A 21665-nucleotide genomic window follows, 5' to 3' on the forward strand; every position below is an offset into this window, starting at 1 on the left:
CACTGATTTCCTATGCACTCAGGCTAAATTTAAAGTCCTCTACCAAAACCTACATGGACTTATATGTAAAATGTATACCATAGACATTAAAAGAATGTTTTCTTTTTAATTGAGAAATGATTTTTATGGAGGTTTTGAGTCCATGGAAGTTAAAAAAATAAAGTTTGACAAAACCATCAATAGAGATTGCCATTCATTTTTCGGACACGAAGTATAAGGCATTTTGAGATTTGCTTGAGCTATAGATCTGTATTCAAGATTATTCTTGAAAACAAATTACTGAGAAATATTTTCTAAAACTATTTTTGATGTATACAAACCAGTTAGTATTAGTAGTAGTATTACAATAGTATATGGGAAGATAACTAGTAAGTATATACAGCTCAAGTGCTTTCTTAAATTGTGACATGTAAATTAACAATAAAGTCAATCATTGCTTTCTCTGCTTGTAAAGTTCCAATAGCTAACCACAACATGAATTGGACAGAATGGAAAACCAGCAAGTAAATGTCATGCAATTATTACTGACAGTGAAACGAACGTGGTAAAGGCTGTGATTGATTTAGGAATCAAAAGTACACAGTGTTTATTCAAAACCTTCCATGGTATTTTCAGAAATAACTTATTTCACAGGACAGCCCTATTGACTATAGCAGAAAAACTGCCAACCTCTTTTATTGTTTTTCTTCAGCCAAAGACAAGTAACTACATGACAAACATTTTTCAATTGTATTGTTATGAACTAATAAACTATGTCCAAATAAGCTGTAATAGGAGCCTCTCAAAAGTGACAATGGGTGCGTGAACCAGGGAAAATTGTGAAAGACTATTCTGCAAATAAGGGCACTGACACAGCAGATATTAGGCATATCTGCGACTTGCAGACATTGGCTACTTCCAGTGAAAGTAGCGTGTTTACTGGACCCTGCTGATTCTTCAAGAAACCAAATTTGCCCAAAGAGTTTATATTTTCTGCATATTTTTTTCTGCCTAAAGATCCTCTTATTATGCTACTCCAGCTACTCCAGGAAGCTGCTGCAATTGGGATGCATGTGATGAAAGCTGACATGCAGATAAAAATTCATGAAGATTCTGTTATCTTGAAAGCCAATTATCTTGCTATATTGTCACATTTATAGAACTGAGTTTTATCTTCTGCAAGCAGCACAAATAGCCTGGTCTATAGGATTGCTTTCATAAAACTGCAGATCACCATAAGCCATGGACTACAGTTTAGTATTCCACATGTGTAGGGAGTTGGCCATAAACAAAACTTGTGTTGAGAAAGTACTGTCTTTGTAAAATATTTGACTCCTAAAATTCTGTAATTTACTGCAATAACAACAACTATATTTTACTGGATAAAATTTTAGATGTATATCTTAAGCTCATTCTCTGATAATAATGATCCAGCTTAAAGTGTAGCTTTATAGTAATCTTAAATCTTGAAATTTTGGCCAAAATATATTTTTTGTAATTCTAGATTTGTTTATTTATCTCAGGTAAATCCTGTTGGCAGGATTCTCATATTTCCTCACTATTATGTTTTTCTGCACTTAGAACAGTGGAAGAATGAGTATATATGTGTACATACACACATACACATAAAAGACATCTGCAAGGTAGCTCTGCTGAGTATTGGATATTAAAAACAAGGAATCTATAGGCTTTAGAGTCACCCACAGACTACTGTTTCAGTTTTCTTTATATGTCTTTCTGTGAGTAATTTTATTAAGTACATACTATGCGTAAAACAGTGTACTAAGATCTATGGGAATTACTGAGGTAGGAAAATAGCTTCCTTTTCCAGGAATGCAAAGTATTGCACAGAACCTTCCAAAATGGAGTAAGACACCTCAGAAAATAAAAAAAAAATAGTAATATAATTTTAATAAGATTACTTTTAAAGTTTGGCTCTTATGAGAAAATGAAACAAGTCTTCAAAGGCTAGATTTTGGAGAACAGTATAACATAAACTATAATGTTTATTATTCAGTAGATAGTGGCTAAAAATCTCAGAATATCATTTAGGGAGGCTACATCATGACTCGGAAACACAAAAAAGATTTATGAAAGTTTCCTTGAATCATTCATTTATTTATAATGATAAATATAAACCTGTTTATAAAATATTAAAATACTGTTATAGTAAATATATATTAACTATAAATATAAATCAACATATTTATCAAAGAAACTACCTGTATGAACCTCTATTCTATGTACTTGGATATAGCAGTAATCAGACAAAAATTGTTGCCCTTATGAATTTTTGATTTTAGTGGAGGATTACAAAGAAAACAAATATATAATAATAATAACTATTATTATTATTAGATGGAGATAAAGACTATGGAAAAAATAAAAAGAGGAAAGAAGGTAAAAATATATCAAGGAAGGAGACAGGGATACAATTTGAAGTAGGAAAGTCAGAGGTGGCCTCCCTGAGGCAAACTGACCTGATGGAGGCAAAGAGGTGAAGTAGATGAGGGCACTTCCTTAACAGATGTCAGGGACAACATCCAAGGTAGAGCAAAGAGCACAGTAAAATCAAGCCTCTAAGATGGGGAGGAATTTTCACTGACTAGCAGGGTCAGCAATATGACTGCAACAGAGTAAATGAGGGAGCAAAAAATAGGTTGTTGTAGGTTTTATTTAAACAAGTTTTTGTATGATTTGGGTGATGTGGGTGAGAAGTCATGGGACTATTTCCAAGAAAGGAGCACTAGGACCTGACTTAAGTAAGTTTAACGAGAAAGTTTAAACTGCTGTGTTGAAAACCAGCCAGAAAGGAGATATGGGAGAAGCAAGACCAGTCAGGTAGCAGGTATGAAAGGGAATGTGTCTCAGAGTTTATTTTGATTGCAGAGGCAAGGTATTTTCTGATAGAGCAGACACAGAGTATGAGAGGGAAGGAGTTAGCAATGATCCCCACACTCTGGCCTTTGTCACAAGGATACAGTGATTGTGTGCAGCTCAAGTGTTGAGGTAAAGGACAGGAGTTCAGATACGACATAGGTTGAATTTAGGATGCTTATTAAATACACAAGTGGAAATCCTAAGCATGTTGGGATATATACTGGAGTAGAAACTGGTTTGGGTGGAGCACTGGGCTGGTGCTATCAGTCTGACAGTTTAGAGAAGCCAAGTTCTGAGACAACCTGAAACCAGAACTGGCAGGATACAGAGGGAAAAGAGAGAGAGAGAGCGTGTTATGCTCTGGGAATGCAACATTGGAGATGGAGGAAAAGAGTCAGAAAGGAGACAGAAGAAATCAGAAATGTGTAGTGATTTAGAAATCAACTCACAAAAAGGTTTCAAGGGAGAGAGAGTGGCTATTTTTTAAAATGCCTCTTATAAGCTTAGGGATGATCAAAACAAAACCCCTGGCTGTTATTACAGAAGGGAGTACTTCAGTTTGCATTCTCTCCTTTACCACAGAATTTCTATAAACTCTTCCTGAATTGTGGGCTTTGTTTTTCCCGCCTTTAAAAAATGGAAGTAATATCCACCTCATGCTATAAATATTACCAGATTCTAGTAAAATATAGGTCTGCTTGATATTCAGTATGTGCTTAGTTCTTATAAATGTTCATATAAAATGAACATATAAAATGTTCATATAAAATGTTCTCTTTCTCTCCTTTATTGGACTATTTTAAAAGTTGAATATATGTTACAAGTGGTGCACTGAAGAAAAAAAAAGTGATCTGAATCTCAAATATAGATACCTAGTACATCTTATTTCTAAGCTATTTTCATGAACCCGGAAAGAGAGTAGTGATAATACAGATCTAAAAATGCCAGTCTGACTCCTGTGAGAACAGTCAGGTTTATTTGGGAAGAAGACCTGGAGGCTGCCAAATTAATTTTCAGTGAAGATCTGTCTTCCTGAAGTGGACAGTAGAAGTAAAATGCTTTGTTAAAGGTAAAGAATATTCTGTGTAGCTAAGCAACAATAAGCATGCTAGCAGATGAACTAGAAACTGGATAAATTTGAACAGAAGAAAGCAAGCGGCAAGAGTAAAGGAGGTGGTTCCTATACTAGGGAAGAAACTGCTTCTCAACACTGTGAGGTGGAAGGGGCTGTGGAGAAGGCCACGTACTGTCAGCATGTGCTGGTAGAGGGGGTACTTCGGAAACCTAATGCATAAGTGGCTGGCTCAGGCCGAATTCAGACTTCATTAAGGCCAATGCAGCAGGTGGTTCTGACTCTGGGGCAGAGTGGACAGGAGACAAGTGATTCTAGCTCTGGTACTTGTACTTCTACTCCTCTCCTATAGAACTTCACTTTGTTTGCTGCTTTGACTGTTGTTGCTTAGTTGTCTTTCTTTCCTGACCAACTCTAAAGATAGCATGTGGCGTGCTGAATGGCATTTATTAAAAATAAAACTAGTTCCATTTCATGCTTAGATTTTCCCTGACTTCGAGGTGCCCAACATGCAAAATAAACAAGAAGTTTTCATCACAAGGAAGTGGGCATCTGTGGATATGAAGACAGAGGAACAAAGGCAAATGCTGAAGAAAACATACTGGAATTTAAAATGATCAATCCAAAAAAAAATATATACTGGGGAGATGTGCTAGAGGGGCTCTTCTGCAGGACAAGGGGGAAACAGAAAGTAGAAACCAAGAACCAACAAAAGAATCAGAAAATGTTATTTCTGAAGAAAAACCCAAATATATTGAAGCCAGGAGTAAAATTCTAGGGTTGTAAAATGAAATAGTCTATGAAGTCCATATATTTGTTCATTTATTTAGCAGGCAGTATGCTAGGTATTGGAAATACTGTGAAATTTATAAAGGACCTTGATGCAAAGGACCTCATAGAGTGGGGACTACAGAGTAAACGCCAGGCTTCCTGCAAGACTTTCTCTGCTGAGATTTCTTGGGTGCCTAGGAGTTCTCTGGCTTTAGATTACCAGCATTCAGTAGCGGTCTTCAACCTTATGCCACCCAGTAGTCTAAGACCTTCCATATAAGGCAAAAAGGACCCCACCTGTAAATGGTTCCCTTTTCCCTCAGGATCAAATATAATTTTGTGTCATGACTTGGCTCGTCCTGCCCTTCAGTTCGATATGTGAACAAACACTGCTATCTTCCGGCTTTAGTTAACTGAAAGCATAAGGTCTGCACTAGACCATGGCTTTCTCTTGTCTGGGACACTCTTCCCTCTCCTCCTCATTTGGACTATTCCCACTAAAGACTCAGCATAAGCATCACTTCCTCAAGCCCCTGTAGGTTAAGTACTCCTGCTGTTTGCTCCCACTGCACTTCCTTCATCACCATTACTGTTTATTCTGTTTTCTTGTCTTGCATGATAAAATGTGCAGATAGTTCTTTAGGATACGATGTACATCTACTTTGTCTAATATTCTACATTCAGCAATTTCCGCACAGTGTTTGGCACCAAGGTAGACTTTTTCATTGCTAGAATGATTGAATGTATAAAACCACTGGAAATAATGCTTGCCTGTCCAGCACTTCATGCAGGGCCGAGCATAAAGTAGCTGCTTACAGCTCTCCTGACTGAATGCATAAATTAATGCCACCCTTGGTCCTAGTGAGGCTAACTTACACACACAAAACCCTGTAATGAACAGGTTCCACATATGACACTTTCAGCAGCTTGTTCCATTTCCCAATGTAGAATGCCCATGATGAGTGGCACTGGGACCTTAAGCTACGTACGCACCTGGGTTCAATGTGCTACCTACTGGCTTGGACTGTCAGACCATTACACTTGATGAGAAAGCAACACCACCATTTTCACAAACCCTTGCAAAGAATACTTGAGATTCTCCCTGCTCCCCTATGCTTTCATCCCCTCCCCACCTAGGTAGCTACATTGTTCCATTATAACAAAGGCGCCATGAAACAAAGAACCTAGCAAATGAACCCTGAACATTAAAGGTTATTTACCTTTGGAAGGTGGACATCATTGTACATTTTTAACCAAAAAAACATTTTTAAATAGAAAAAGAAAACAACAAAAGCAATCCCTACAGGGTGGTAGAAATGATGGATATTTCCCTAGTTGGTAGAAGATGCATTTCACATTACATTGAAGACTAAAATGCCTATAAAATGACACAGTGGAAAAGTTTTCCGTTTTTTATGACCAATAGTCAATATACTGAATATGAATAATCATGACAGAAAAATAGTAAATTAATGTGAAAGTGGTATTAATTAGTATCAACACTATATTATTGTTATATACATGTAGTGCAATTAAATGTACTTATACATATAGTGTATACTGGCATTCACACCAAGTAAAAAAACAGCTCCTGCCCTTTATAAAAATAATTAAACAATAATGACAAATTTATGAAGTAATAAATTACCCCAGCCTTGCAATGACAACATACAATGAACTTCAGAGCATTTCTATGTTTTCTAAGGCCTTTATTCCTTCTGTCTTTCCATTCTTTCAGCATGTATTAATAGGTTATGCCCAGGCATATGTACATAGCAGATTGAAAAATGAGTACATATATTATATGAATCATCTATGTTTAAATTGTATTTTTTCTCTAAATTCTTAAACATGATGGACAGCTACATGGAGAAGCATACTTTTTAAAAAAGAATACAATTATGATTTTATTGACAATGAGAAATGAATATAATGTACTCTATGTACAAAAGCATATTCTCAGCAGTTTGAGCAAAAAGGTTCTCAATATGCACATCTACAGTATGATGGTCACACAAGTCATTCAACGTAATGGTTCTGTAATTTACTCTTACCTGGATTGCAAGGGCACGAGCTACAAGACCTCTAAGGTATTGCAAGGGATCTTCTGGACCTTCCCACTTGCTCTGCCATGTGAGAGGACACTGTAATTTAAAAGGGGTCCAAATTAAGTTTATATATACACTATTCAGATAAAAGACATTTTAATGTTAATATGATGAGGGAAATATTTTGGTATAATTCACATGTATCATAAATTCATTTCATAAAGATGTCTGTTTTTCTTTGACCTTATCTGATTAAAATTGAATGACATAGAATTAATCTGTTTCTGTAAAAGTTTTTCTTTCAAGTAAAATTTCTTGGAACAGTAAACAAATGAAAATAATTTGTTATATAAAAAACAGTAAACTAATGTGCCATCCTTTCACACTCTAAATTTTATGCTTTCTCTGCTGCAGAGAAAGTTTATATAACCTAGTGTATTATAAAAAGGGGTAAGTTGCCATGGCATTCAACTTCTAAGATGCTCCCAATAATCCCTTCCACTTGGTTTTCCCATCCTGTGAACTCCTGCCCAGAATGAACTGATCCCAGAGACTTGCTTCTAATGAGAGAACATGGTAAATGTGATCAAATGGCACAATTGAGACTAGGTTACAAAGTACTATGTCTCGGAAGTAGCATCTGATCGGGCTTAGAAGACTCACTACTAATCATTACTTGCTGAAAATTTTATCATGACAAGATGATTATATGATTTTTCTTATTAGTCTATGAAAAAACTTAGTCTGGTAAATAATGATTTTTTAAAAGGAACCCAAACATATTCTTAGGATAAACTCTATTTGGTCATGTTGTATTATCTATTTTTATATTTTGTTGGATTCAATTTGTTAGTATCTTGTTGAGAATTTTTACCTGTGTGTTCACAAAGGAAATAAAAATTTGCATTTATTATCTCTTTAAGCTTTGTTATCAGGCAATGCTAGTCTCACAGCAAAAGAAGGAAGTATTCCCATCTCTTCAATTTTCTGGAAGAGTTTACATAGAGTTGTATTATTTTTTACTTAAATGTTTACTAGACTTACACCAGTGAATTTCAGAAGCTGTCTTTGTAGATAAATTTTTAATAAAAATTCAACTTCTTTAATAGATACAGGCTACATTTCTTCTTACATAAGCTTGGCATATTGTGCTGTTTAAGGGATTTGTGTAATTAATATAAGTTGTTGAATTTATTAGCATAAGGTTATTAATAATATTCCTTATTATCCTTTTAATGTCTGTAGGAACCACAGTAATGACCCTTTTATTATTAACTTCTGGCTTCTCTCTTTACTGACCTCTCTTTTGGGATAAGTGATTAAAGATTGTTCCCACCTTATGTCCTATATGTTCATTATGCATACTTCAGTAGTATTTTCATTCGATGCTGTGGGATTTATAGTACATATCTCTGACTAGCTACAATCTATCTCCAAGCAATAATAATACATACTAATGTTAATAAAACTGCAAGTAACATTAATAAAACTTCATATAGAGCAAGAGAGTCTTATAACAGTATATTTCCATTTGCTAAATGAATGGAAAAAGACAAGATAAGCTCTGGAATTAAAATCTGTGTTAAAAGGAGAAAGCATATTCTATTATCCTGGCATCATAATAGAATTAAGGGATAAAGAAGGCGAATTCCAAGAAGCTAAAGATTCTGGGCTAAAGATTCTTTGTACATAGAAAAAAAGAGACTGATTTACATATATCAATATACATACAATTAAATTTTATAAGTGAAGTTAGAGATGTGGAAATATGGGAGTTCTATCCCAGCATTCAGTAGGCCTTTAGAGAGGAGTATATGGAGTTTAGTCCACAAAAAACCTGTAACTGTCTCTTCAACAAAGACTAATCCTTAGTTGCATGGTCAAATAAAATATTCAGGGAGACATGAAGTGGCAAGAACACTGACCTAGGAAACACAACATCAGGACTACAGTATGGGCTCTGACACTTTACCAGAATATCCATTCCTCTCAGCTTTAGTTTTCTAACATAAGTAAAAAGGGGATGGTATATGCAGCAAATTGGAAAAGGGCTAAAAAAGGAATCCAGTAAAGTGTCTTACAAAACATAGTTTTTTTTTTTCTCATGGGAAATAAAACTTATTCCATATTAATAATTATCATTTGGCAAAACAGTTTTAGCATGACTTTTCTAAGCACTTATTTGCATGAAATTTGCAGGGGAATTTATGGGGCCCTCAACCATTTTATAAATATTAGAAAAATCTTTTCTTTTCCCCCAAAGTCCTGAAAATCAATGGTGGAAGTGGTCACAGATGATGAGAAAGGGGAGTTGGAGGGGGCAGAAAGATGATGTTGCAGGGCCTACTGCCCTTTTTTGATAAGAATTCTGACTATAGAAATAGCATTTGTCAAACCTTGGCATACATGACAAACATCTTAGGACTTGATAAAACAAGGGCAAGGAAACAAAGAGTTTCTCATTCAATATTCTGGGGTGGGATCCACGAATTCACACTGTAAGTGTTCGGGTGCTGCTAATGCTAGTAGTCCCAAAGTCACACTTTCAAATACTGTTATACAGAAGGCCACAGTAAAGAAAGGAGCAAAATGAAAATCCTGTTAACAGAGATGATCTTAATGCTTGGAAGTTTTAAAGTCATATAACAGGCTGTGTGTGTGTGTATACATATTTTAATAGAAGAAAATCTCTTCCCTTCAATTTTCAAAGATGTCAGTGATTCAAAAAAGATTAAAAACCAGTTGTCTGGAAATTTACAGAGTTAGGACTCACAAGCAATTTTGCTGTATTGTAGAGAGACTTCCTGATTTAGCAAATTAAAAGGCCACTTAATGTTTCCACCCAAAATATTAGGGCAAATTAAAATACCAATACATGTGCTGGCATTACACATACTTTTAATTTTTTTAAACCCCCAAATCCATTAATTTCTACAAAATGATTATCTAAGTGCTACTTAACAAGAATGATGAAATTTACTACTGTATCTTGTAAATTTTGATTTAAACCCTATGTTCCAATATGTAAAAGAAGAATAGTATTTTCTAATTTGTTTAGAAACAAAGGTATTTTAAGTATTGTGGCTTTTTACAAAAAAAAGGTTTTCAGCATATCATCAGAAACTGTCAAGAAATAAGAGTTATAATTCTCTGTAGGAAAATTCCTGTACCAATCATGTCAGTCACAGTAAAGAAAATGTCAAGTACTGAACTATCTCCAAAATTACATTAAATCATATCATTTAATATAGAACTTGTCACATTTAAATGTAATATAAAATTAATTTTTCATCCAGAAATAAATGGAATAGTACTAAATTCACAATTTTTGGTAAAACTCACTAGAATGTTAATGTCAAAAACTATTTATAGATCTTGTGTTAGTAAAAATCAGCCCTGTCTCATATACAATTCACCAAATAACCTGAAATATTCGGAAAGACAGTATCTGAGAAATAATTTAAATATGCTTTTAACACATCATAAGAATTTTTAACAAAATCATCTTCAGACAGATTATAAAAATATCAATACTTCAAAATCAGTGATATTTATGAGGTTGTATTTCTTGTTCAAAGTGTAATACAGAACATGTAATAAACTAATAAGATTGTCTACAGTCTACGTAATTACAGTTCATTAACAGAGATAGTGATGTATATCCACTGGAAAAAAAATCTATTTAAATTTATTAAACAGTGCAAAGCTAAGATTCTTCTCAAGTAAAAAAAAAGATTGTCTTTTTACATATATGAGAAAGAACTGGATATTGAAATGGAATGCTAGTTGGTTCCTTCCCACCTCCTCAATATTCCTGCTTGATGACATTAGTGTTTGGAGATGGGGTGCTGATGAGGTCATTGGATCATAAGGGTGGGGTCCCTCTGTTTTGTTAGTGTCCTCATAAGAACAGACAGGAGAGAAGAACTTGCTTCTTTTCTCTCTGCCATCTGAAGACATAGCAAAAAAGACAGCCTTTAATAAATCAGGAAAAGGACCGCAACTGACATCAGATCTGCTGGCAACTTGACTTTGGATTTCCTCGTCTGCAGAACTGTGACAGAACAGTTGTTGTGTAAGGTACCCTAAGTCTATGGTAATATAAACAATCTAAGTCAGAACTTTCTTTGTTAGTAAGGAAGACATTGGATGTTCTAGGAAGGTTATGTTTTTATTCAAACAGAAGACTTTCATGTTGACTATCAGTGTTTTCTTTATTTTAAAGATAAACAGTACAAAGAAAAAAATTTATTTCTTCCTAAATCCTCTGAAGCTCTAGTGAAATCTGTGAAAGATATCAAGTTCTATAAGGTTTATAGTCTCCAAATAGCTAAAGTTAATCTATCCAAGATGCTTCATATTTTTGTTTCTACCTAACAAATCTGAAATACATAGATTTTACTATCATATAAAATGGTCCAATTATTCAGCAAGACACAGAATAATTTCCCTTTCTTCTGCTGAAAGTATCCCAATTTTCCACTGGGTAACCATTCTTCTCTTACTTAATATTTGCTACATATGGAGCTGAATCCATTCCCAGATTCTTGCCTAGACATTTGGCTGGGGTCCTAGCCCACAAGAGCTTTAGGCATTCCCTGCCCATAGACTTGGTATAGGAATAGACATAAAACACATGCCACAACTGGTTTGGATCACAGGCATTTGCAAGAATTTTGTTTGAGTTACCAGGGAACATATATTCTTTCCTTTGTTCTTGGAGCTCAGAATAAATAAGATTAGGATGCCACAACTTGTAAGGAGGAAATACCACAACATGAAATAAAAATGATGTTCATACACACTTGCACAAATAGACAGGTAGCTAGCACAAATAGAGATCCTGCTAATAATTTAAAGCTACTATGTCAAGTTGACATAATGCTAGCTACCCTTAAATCCTTCAGTTATATCAGCCAATTAATTACTATATGGCTTAAATTAATTTTCCTTGGACTTTCTTCTTTACCTCAGGAAACTGTAAGATTCCCAACAAGGGTATGCATGATGGAAGAGTCACTTATATTAATCAAATAAAAATACATATTTCTAGTATTGGCTTACCTTTTGGTTCAATAAAGCACTTGCTAATTTTTGTACTTCTGAACTCAATAAGGTAGTTCCTCTGATGACTTTGCTGAGAGCAGCAAGGGACTGATGAACACTTTGTACTAAGCGAATGGCATTAAACTGTTCCAGGATGATGAATGACAATATTGGAGATCCTTGTCTATCATTAGGAGGAGACACTCTCTGATGAATTAGGTTTGAATTCTGAAAGAATAATATGTCATATTTACTGAAGCAAACACAAATCACAGATATGTTAATGGCACTTCATAAGTTATTGTTAACACTTCATAAGTTACTGTTATTGCTTCATTGTACTATCTTGTTTTGAATACTCATATTTTATAAGTGACCAGATTAATCAAGTCTGCAAATACATAGGAAATTTTGGTGTTTACTAAGATTTAAAGTGGTGTGGGGATGACATTGAGACTAGGGAGTGAGAATTGAGAATGGTAACGTTGAGAGAAGCAGCAAAGGCAGCAGACAAATACAATATTTACCACTTTAAAAGAGGCTTGAATTGAAAAAATGAGAATGGTTTTTAATTCAATTTGAAAACTACCTGTATGGGTATTAGAAAACCACAAGATCCTGTACTCAAAGCCAGTAGAGATCATATCTCAGTATTTATTTCGATACCTATAATTTATCAGAGGTTCCGGTACATGGAATTTTAGAGCTTCACAAATTCAAGAAAAACTCCAGGAATCCCAATTGTTTCCGAATAGCATATATGGTTAGGAGGAAAAAAGTTCACCTTCAATAAATAGTACTCCAGAATAGTTAAAGAACTCTCAAGATAAATCGGGGAGGTCCTATTGTCTTACCTACTACCCATTATACTAATTTCATCTTAATTTTCTCTATATATCTACTTGAAACTCTAGTTAAGTATCCCTTTACTTTCTTCTAATGTAGTCACATTCTACAAGAACAGTCTTTTTACCTGTTCAATAAATAATTTAGTAGGATGATCTCAATGGGTATTATCATTAAACTAATAATTATTAGATAAATGTTAGTGACATAATATCATCCCTGAAGAAACAGTTAAGCTATAAGCTCAAATTTATGCATTTATGTATACTACACCAGTATACAATAAATAATACATATCTATTCTAAGGTCAACTAACAAAACTAACATAGCATTTGGATTTTATAATTCACATAATGCTTTTTATTAAAGAACACATTCCTGGACCTCCCTGGTGGTGCAAGGGGTTAAGGCTCAGCACTGTGAAGCTATAGGCAGCCACTGCCGCAAGAGTTTGATCCCTAGCCAGGGAGCTAACCCACATGGCACAACAGACCTCCTCTGTCTCGCCTGCTGCTGCCCTCATCAGTTTATTTCAGTAGATCCACCTGTTCTGCTCCCCAGTCTGTCTCTGGTGAATTCTTTCATCCTCTGCACCTCTGGCCTGCACCCAACTCTTACATGCATAAATAAATAAATCTTTAAAAAAAAATTAAAAGCACATTCCTGAAGTGAAAATGATATTTAAATATTTTTTCAATCGCATAATAATCAAGATTACCAAATAAAAAGTAAAAAGCTACTTTAATTTTCTGTAAGTTGATATGAAAAATTTCCACTGTATTTGCTATTAGAATAAAAGCACCCACCAAACATATATCATTCAAGCAAATTCCATTTATCTACTATTTAGGAAAAACTTACATTACTGAACATTTTAAAAGGGTTCTTTAGGGGAGTATTACTTCAAACAGTATCTTAATTCAAATAGCCTTTAAGGACCTCAACCATCAGAAATTTAACAACCAGTTTGAATCTATTTATCTTCATTTGAATGTCTTCTAGACTATGTAAAAAGTAATAAATGTATCTTCCACGGTATCTATATAAGAACTATAATTGTGTATATGCCTTCAATATACTTTCCCCACAAGATTATCAACTGTGTGTCTGACAAGTGAAAATCTATATAATCATTTGAAACTTTGGGTTATAAACATAATAGGAAATCATTTCACACACACAGTATGTAAAGCAGTATTAAAATTTGAGCAAACAAGTGTTCTGTGTTTACTTTAATAAAGGGTATTCTTTTTGCCAATAACAAACAAACAAACAATAAATAAATAAATAAATAAATACAACAGTCTAAAGATGTTCAGTAAGTGAAAATACAAACTGGATTTCAAGACTTAATATGAAGAAAGGTTGTAAAACATCACATTACTATTTTTATACTGATCACATGCAGAAATGCCTATATTTTTGATAAACTTTTAAATAAAATATATTATAAAAATTAATTTTACTCATTTCCTTCTACATATTTAAGTTACATATACAGCTTCCATTGTGTTTCACACTGTATTTCTATCTCATAGTCAAGTAAGATGCTGTAAATTCAAGAAGGAAGTTCTAGGAGAAAAAGAATTTGGTTAATGAAAGGTGAAAAAAACTGAAGAAAAATATGAAGAATGTTAAGGCAAACTGCAGTGTATTAGTTGTGATAAATAAATAAGAACATAATGAGACAGAAGACAGCAAGTATATTATAATGCATAACATAATCCACCTCCTACAGGCCTTCACAAAATTTTAATAAAAAATTAATGTATAATAACTCCAACCTAAAAATAAATGCAATTTCATACATTGGAAAAAGGATAAATTATAGGGAAGATTTGTAACAATGGTAATATGTTAGATGGTTACATAATTTTAAGACAAAAATCTCAAATTAAGTATTGTTTATAAGTTGAACATAACTAAAATCAAGTACATTATAACTTTTATACACAGCATGATTTTTGGTGAAACCATAGGAGGGAGACAGTCTCATCTTTATTGAAGTGATTACAAGAAAAGCCTTGATACAAGCAGATTTTTCTCGGATATTTACTGGTAAAGCTCCTGGAGGATCTCTGTGGCACTTGTGGGGGTGGTACTGTCTGCTCTAGAGGATCTGCTCTGATTCAAGATGACCATATAGAAGGCTCTGAACCCATCTCTTGTCATAGACATACCAAGTCCACAGTATTTAGACATATGGAACAATTTCCTCTGAGGAAAAACTAAATGCTACTGGGTGACTAGGCAAACATGAGCATTGTATGTGAAAGCTGTAGGAGAGGCTGGGATACAACCTGCCCAGAAAACCCACCTTCAATATTGGATAGACTGAAAACCCAGAGATTCTGCCTGGTGAACAAATGGCTTCAACCTACTGTTAAGATCGGTCCCTGCATAGATGACACCATTACTGATAAAAATTCCTGAGCTTCCCCCCTGAGGAGCAAAGGATTTAAACCTTACATCAGACATCACAACCTTTTAAAACCTGCACCTATGAACCCTCAAATATCTAACTTTGAAAATTTGAGGATTTGCCTCCTGACGCCTTTGTAACTGTAGCCATTTGAGCATCATTGCTTGGACACACACCTGCCACAGGGCAGCATGAAGCAGTGGGTCATGTCCATACTCACAGGAAAAGAGGTTCACCTGCTTATATAATATGGTCAGCTGAAAGGAAGGAATTTAATTAACACAGACTTCTAGGAGTCTTCTGGAATGCTCTCCAACTAAGAGACAGTGTACCACCTTCATGGGGCTCCCACTTGGCTCTAGACTTCAAAAGAAAACACTGGGATTTCTGGGAAGGATGGGCGATTTGGCATGCCTCTGGAGTCTCCATTTTTATGCCAGCGCCCCAAGGGACACTTCTAGTTCATCTGGCTCTGAGGGTCAAGGAAACTTGTATTCCTGTGGTAGCTCATGAGTGATTTGGTGGCAGGTGCCACCAAAGGTAACTATACCTAAAGGGGGAGGAGGGGCCTCTTTATATCCAAAATACCAGCAATAATGTAAGTCAATGTTACCTCAACTTAAAAAAAAAAAAATAACCTATAAACAAGAAAAAATTAAAATGCTCCTCAAAACACAAAAATAGATTTGCAATATGAACAATTCAATAAATGAGATAATATAAAATAAAATAAAAGGTAATATAAAAAGCTATGAAACAGAAAAACCTAATGGAAGAATAAATCAGTAAACTGGAAGATAAAAACAGAAATGAGCCAACAGGAAATGAGAAATAATGTGTAAAAAAAAAAATAAAAGAGAGAAAGAAATGAGAACTATTCATTAGGAATGGCAACAAGGATTACAAAAGGCAACATTAGGATTACATTGTAGATATCAAAAAAGGTCAAGAGAGGGAGAAGGAAACAAAAAGATGATGAAAAGAAACAGGCTTCCACTATCTGGGGAAGAACTGAATATCCCACTTCATGAAGCAAACATGTTTATCTAACTACAGAAACTAAGACCAAGAAAAACAGCAATGAAACTACCAGGGATTGAAGATAAAAGAATAAAGGTAACTCATAAAGGTATTCTCATCAGGCCTTCATCACCATTCTCAGTATCAGGAACTCTAAGGTCAGGATAGAATGGAATGACAAAAAATATTCAAAGGGAATTCCCCAAAAGTGAATAAGTAGAAGAGCACACATTCGGTGATAACAACTGTCTCTTGCAATTTCACAGATGTTCTTTAAAAGTACTGACAGGAGGGCCTCCCTGGGTGCACAGCAGTGTGAAGCTGCCCGCAGCCTCTGCAGCGCCAGTTCAATCCCTGGCTGCAGGGCGAGGGTCCCACATGGCGTGCAGACCTCTCCTGCTGCCCGCTGCTCCCCTCAGCAGTGTACTTTGTCTGCCTGTTCTGCTCCCCGCTCTGGCTCTGGTGAATTCTCTCACCCTCAGCGCTTCTGACTGTACCCAGTGCTTGTATAAATAAATAAATAAATCTTAAAAAAAAAAAAAAAAAGGTACTGACAGGATCCAGGGCACAGTAACTAAAAATACTACACTTTGCCATATTAAATATTTTGAACTGAAGGATTCTGAGAAACAAGTGGTATAGGAAGGAGTCTGACCTTTCTTTGAATCAGGTTATAAGACCCTTAGGTGAGAAACACCCTGTAGATAGTGGAAGGAAAGAAACATCCTTATCGCTGAAGATACAGGGATGTGAGAAGAATCTGAACAAGCAATTAACTCAGACTGCGCAGGTCCTATCATCTATCCTAAAACTTTCCACTCTTCATCAAATCTGGCATTAAAAATAATCAGATTTAACTACCTCTTTAGGTTTTCATTTCCTTACAAAATCTCCTGTCACACAGAACTTATATTAAGTAAATATGTATGCTTTGAGGTTACTGATCTGTATTTTTTAATAGACATGCCAATGATCAAGAAATTTAGAAGGAAAAAGCTATTTTCCTCCCCATACTACAAAGTTGTATGACTTGATTTCTTGTGAAATTTCAGAGATACAAGTTGCAGATAAGAGGCCAGATCTAATGTGGGGTACAAGTAACATGGCCAATCCAAATTCAAAGGTAGAGATGGAAAACACAACGAAGTAAAAAAGGTGACAAAATTTTAGAGCAGACATCAATCTTACTCAAACTCTGGACATTGGGCAAAGAAGTTCACTTAAATTGCAGAGGGAAGAGGAGGTTTCAACAGACATTTAAGACTCTCCACATGACCTTCACCATGATAAAGATTATTTTTATAATAGGTTTTGCTATTTTGCAATGGCAAATTATTCAAACAGTCAGTTTAAGGTCTCTAAGTGAAGACATTGAAAATAATTTTATATTATTCACAGAATTGCTATATTATATAATATTTATACATATGAATGTGTAGAAGTACATGTGTATGCTTTAAGAATTTTGTGGCTCAAAAATCATCATTACCTCAAAAAAAGAAAAACTTCAAAATAGCCAATGTTTTATTAAAAAAAGAAAACTGTTACAAGAAACTGGTCTTGAGAATGAGAATATTACCAAACATCAAAATAAGGAATGAACTGCTAAAGGAAATAAAAGTTCATCATAGATGTGGGTGTTAAAGATAAACACATGCTAGTTTAAGGAGTAGTAAATCAGAATATGTATGAAGAATGGAGATCAGGGTCATGACCTCACAATCAGGATTATGTACATTGTGATTATTTGAATGGCTCAGGTAGAATTGGGGAGAATGGGATTAGGATGCCAGGGGATTTTCTTATTTTTCCTCAAGCTAGCTGTATATAAAGCTTTAGTAGTGTGATGATCTGAACAAAGATGGCAATTCTAGATATTTGGGATGATTATTTTTAAGATTTTTTTTTATATTCCCCAAACAATTGCACTCCCCCCTTATTTTGACCCCAACCCCTCCTCTCCCTGCCCGTCCAATAGTGTGTCTCTGGTTTATAGTTGCTTGTTGATTTTGATTTTTTCTTTATTATAGTTATTCTTTTGCTATGAGTGAGACCATCCGGTATTTTTCTTTTTCTTTCTGGCTTATTTTGCTGAGCATGATCCCTTCCAGCTCCATCCATTTTGCTGCAAATTGCATGAGTTAATCTTTTTGATTGCTGAGTAATATTCCATAGTGTATATACACATCTTCTTGATAAAGTCATCTATTTTTTTTGGCATTTGGGTTCTTTCCAAAGCTTAGCTATTATAAATAGTGCTGCTATAAACATAGCGTGCAGGTGCCCTTTTGAATTAATGTTTGTGTGTCTTTTGGGTAAATACCTAAGAGTGGAATTGCTGGATCATATGGAAGCTCTATCTTTAGTAGGTTGAGGATTCTCCACACAGCTTTCCATAGTGATTAGAACAGTTTGCACTCCCAACAGCAGTGCAGGAGAGTTCCTTTTTCTCCACATCCTCACCAACATTTGTTGTTGCTAGTTTTTTTAATGTGTGCCATTCTCACTGGTGTGAGATGGTATCTCATTGTAGTTTTGATTTGCATTTCCCTGATGACAAGTGATGTTGAACATTTTTTCATATGCCTGCTGGCCATTTGCATTTCCTCTTCAGAGAAGTTTCTTTTTAGCTCTTCTGCCCATTTTGTGACTGGATTATTTTCTTTGTTTTTGTTGAGTCTCATCAGCTCTTTGTAGATTTTTGTGATCAGTCCTTTATCATTAGTGTTGTGTGCAAAAATGTTCTCCCAGTCGGTGGGGTTTCTCTTTGTTTTTGTTATTGTCTCTTTTGCTGTGCAGAAGCTCTTTAATTTGATGTAGTCCCAGCTGTTTATCTTTGCCTCACTATCACTGCTTTTGGTGATGTGTCTTTAAAGATGTCTTTGAGGTGCATGCCATGCAATGTTTCGCCTATACTTCCTTCTATATATTTTATGGTTTCAGGCCTTATGTCTAGTTCTCTAATCCATTTTGAGCTGGTTTTTGTGCATGGTGTGAGGTAGTAGTCAAGTTTCATTCTTTTCAGGTAGTAACCAAGTCTTCCCAGCACCATTTATTGAACAAACTTTCTTTGCTCAAGTGCATATTCTTTGCTCCTATGTCAAAGATTAGTTGACCAAAAATATGTGGGTTTATTTCTGGGTTTTCTATTTGGTTCCATTGGTCCATGTGTCTGTTCTTGTTACAATACCATGCAGTTTTGATGATTATGGCTTTGTAGTAAAGTTTGAAGTCTGGGAGTGTGATGCCTCCATTCCCTTCTTTTTTTTTTCAGGAGAGCTTTGGCTATTCTGGGATTTGGTGATTCCATATGAATTTCATCAATAATTGTTCTATTTCTTTGAAGAATGACATTGAAATTTTGATTGGAATAGCATTGAATCTGTAGATTGCTTTTGGTAGGATGGCCATTTTGATAATATTCATTCTTCTGATCCATGAGCAGAGAATGTCTTTCCATCTCTTTGTGTCTACTTCTATTTCTTTTCACAGTGTTTTATAGTTTTCTTTGTATAGGTCCTTTACTTCTTTTGTTAGGTTTATTCTCAAGTATTTGATTTTTTTGTTTCAATAATAAAAGGAATGGTTTTCTTGATTTCTTCTTCTTCAGATTTATTGTTTGTGTATAGGAAGGCTACTGATTTTTGTGCATTTATTTTGTATCTTGCCACTTTACGAAACTGATTGATTAATTAGTTTTTCTGTGGAGTTTTTGAGGTTCTCTATGTTATCATATTGTCTGCAAATAGTGTTAGTTTGACTTCTTCCCTGCCTATCTGGATTCCTTGTATGTGTTTCTCTTGTTTCATTGCTCTGGCTAGGACTTCCAGTATTATGTTGAAAAGCAGTGGTGACAGTGGACATCCTTGTCTAGTTCCAGATCTTAATAGGAATGCTTTCAGCTTTTCACCATTGAGAATGATATTGGCTTGAGCTTGTCATATATGGCCTTTATGATGTTGAGGTATGTTCCTTGTATCCCGAGAATTTCAAGGGCCTTTGCCATAAATGGGTGTTGTACTTTCTCAAATGCTTTCTCAGCATCTATTGATATTATCATGTGGTTTTTATATCTCTTTTTGTTGACATGTTGGATTACATTGATTGATTTTCAGATGTTGAACCATCCTTGTGTCCCTGGAATAAATCCTACTTGGTCGTGGTGCATTATCTTAAGGATGCATTGTTGGATTTTGTTGGCAAGGTTTGTTGAGGATTTTTGTATCAGTGTTCATGTGGGAGATTGGCCTGTAATTTTCTTTTCTTTGCTGTCTTTGTTGGTTTTAGTATTAGTGTAATGTTGGCTTCGTAGAACGTATTTGGTAGTATGCCTTCTTTTTCAATTTTTTGAAAGAGTTTGTGTAGGATAGGCAGTAATTCACTGCTGAACATTTGGTAGAATTCATTTGTGAAGCCATCTGGGCCTGGGCTTTTGTTTTTTGGGTGTGCATTGATTACTGCCTCAATTTCACTGCTTATAATTGGATTATTTAGTTGTTCTATTTCTTCTTTGTCCCGCTTTGGATGATCATATCATTTTAGGAATTTGCACATCTCTTCTAAGTTGTTGAATTTGTTTGCATGTAAGTGTTCATGGTAATCTCATTATTCTTTTGATTTCTACTGAGTCTGTTGTGATTTCTCCTCTTTCATTTATAATCCTATTAATATGTGTTTTTCTCCCATTTTTTCTTTGTGAGCCTGGCTAGAGGTTTGTCTATTTTGTTTATTTTTTCAAAAAACCAACTTTTGGTTTCATTGATCTTTTGGATTTTTTTTTAATTTCCAATTCATTTATTTCTGCTCTGATTTTTATTATTTCCTTTTTTCTACTGGCTTTAGGGTTTTTTTTTTGTTGTTGTTGTTCTTTTTCTAGCTCTTTGAGATGTGAGATTAGGTTGTTTGAGTTCTTTCTTGTTTGTTGATGTGAGCCTGTACTGCTATATATTTTCCTCTTATTACTGCTTTTGCTGTGTCCCATACATTCTGGAAAGTGTGGTCCTCCTTGTTGTTCAACTCACAGTATTTTTTTTTAATTTCTTCTTTGATCTCCTCATTAGTCCAGTGGCCTTCTAGTAGTGAGGATTTCAATCTCCATGAAGTGCGAGGGTACCTTGTTTTCTTTTCATGATTTATTTCTAGCTTGATGCCTTTATGATAAGAGAAGAGAGTTGGAATGATTTTGATCTCCATGTATTTGTTGATGTTTGTCTTGTGGCCCAGTAGGTAATCAATTCTGGAGAATGATCCATTCACACTTGAGAAAAATGTGTACTCGGGATATATTTGGGTGCAGTGATCTATAGATGTCTGTTAAGTCCATGAGTTCTATGTCTTTATTTAGGGCTCTAGTGTCTTTGTTTATTTTTTTGTCTCATTAACCTATCCATTGGTGAGAGTTGGGTGTTGAAGTCTCCCACTATATATGTATTTTCTTTAATGTCTGTTTTCAGAGCTGATAATAATTGTCTAATATATTTTGGTGCCCTTCACTTGGTGAGTATATGTTGATGAGTGTTATATCTTCCTGATGTATTGTCCCCTTGATCATAATATAGTGTCCGCCTATGTCTCTTTTTA

General features: G+C 34.8%; 1 protein-coding gene across 2 annotated transcripts in view; it reads right to left on the reverse strand.

Annotated features, from left to right (window-relative positions):
• The window catches only part of DYNC2H1 (dynein cytoplasmic 2 heavy chain 1), a gene marked incomplete at its 3' end in the record, with an annotated part of 284138 nt that overhangs the window by 24789 nt on the left and 237684 nt on the right, over window positions 1-21665 (reverse strand). For both annotated transcript variants that reach the window (XM_084249306.1, XM_084249305.1), the window contains 2 exons: window positions 11815-12024; window positions 6757-6846 (listed from right to left, as the gene is read on the reverse strand). In XM_084249306.1, coding sequence (XP_084105432.1) covers window positions 6757-6846; window positions 11815-12024 — 300 coding nt within the window. The remainder of the gene's footprint in view (window positions 1-6756; window positions 6847-11814; window positions 12025-21665) is intronic.

Source organism: Talpa europaea (assembly GCF_964194135.1).
Source record: "Talpa europaea genome assembly, chromosome: 12".
In the NCBI taxonomy this organism is placed as follows: Eukaryota; Metazoa; Chordata; class Mammalia; order Eulipotyphla; family Talpidae; genus Talpa; species Talpa europaea.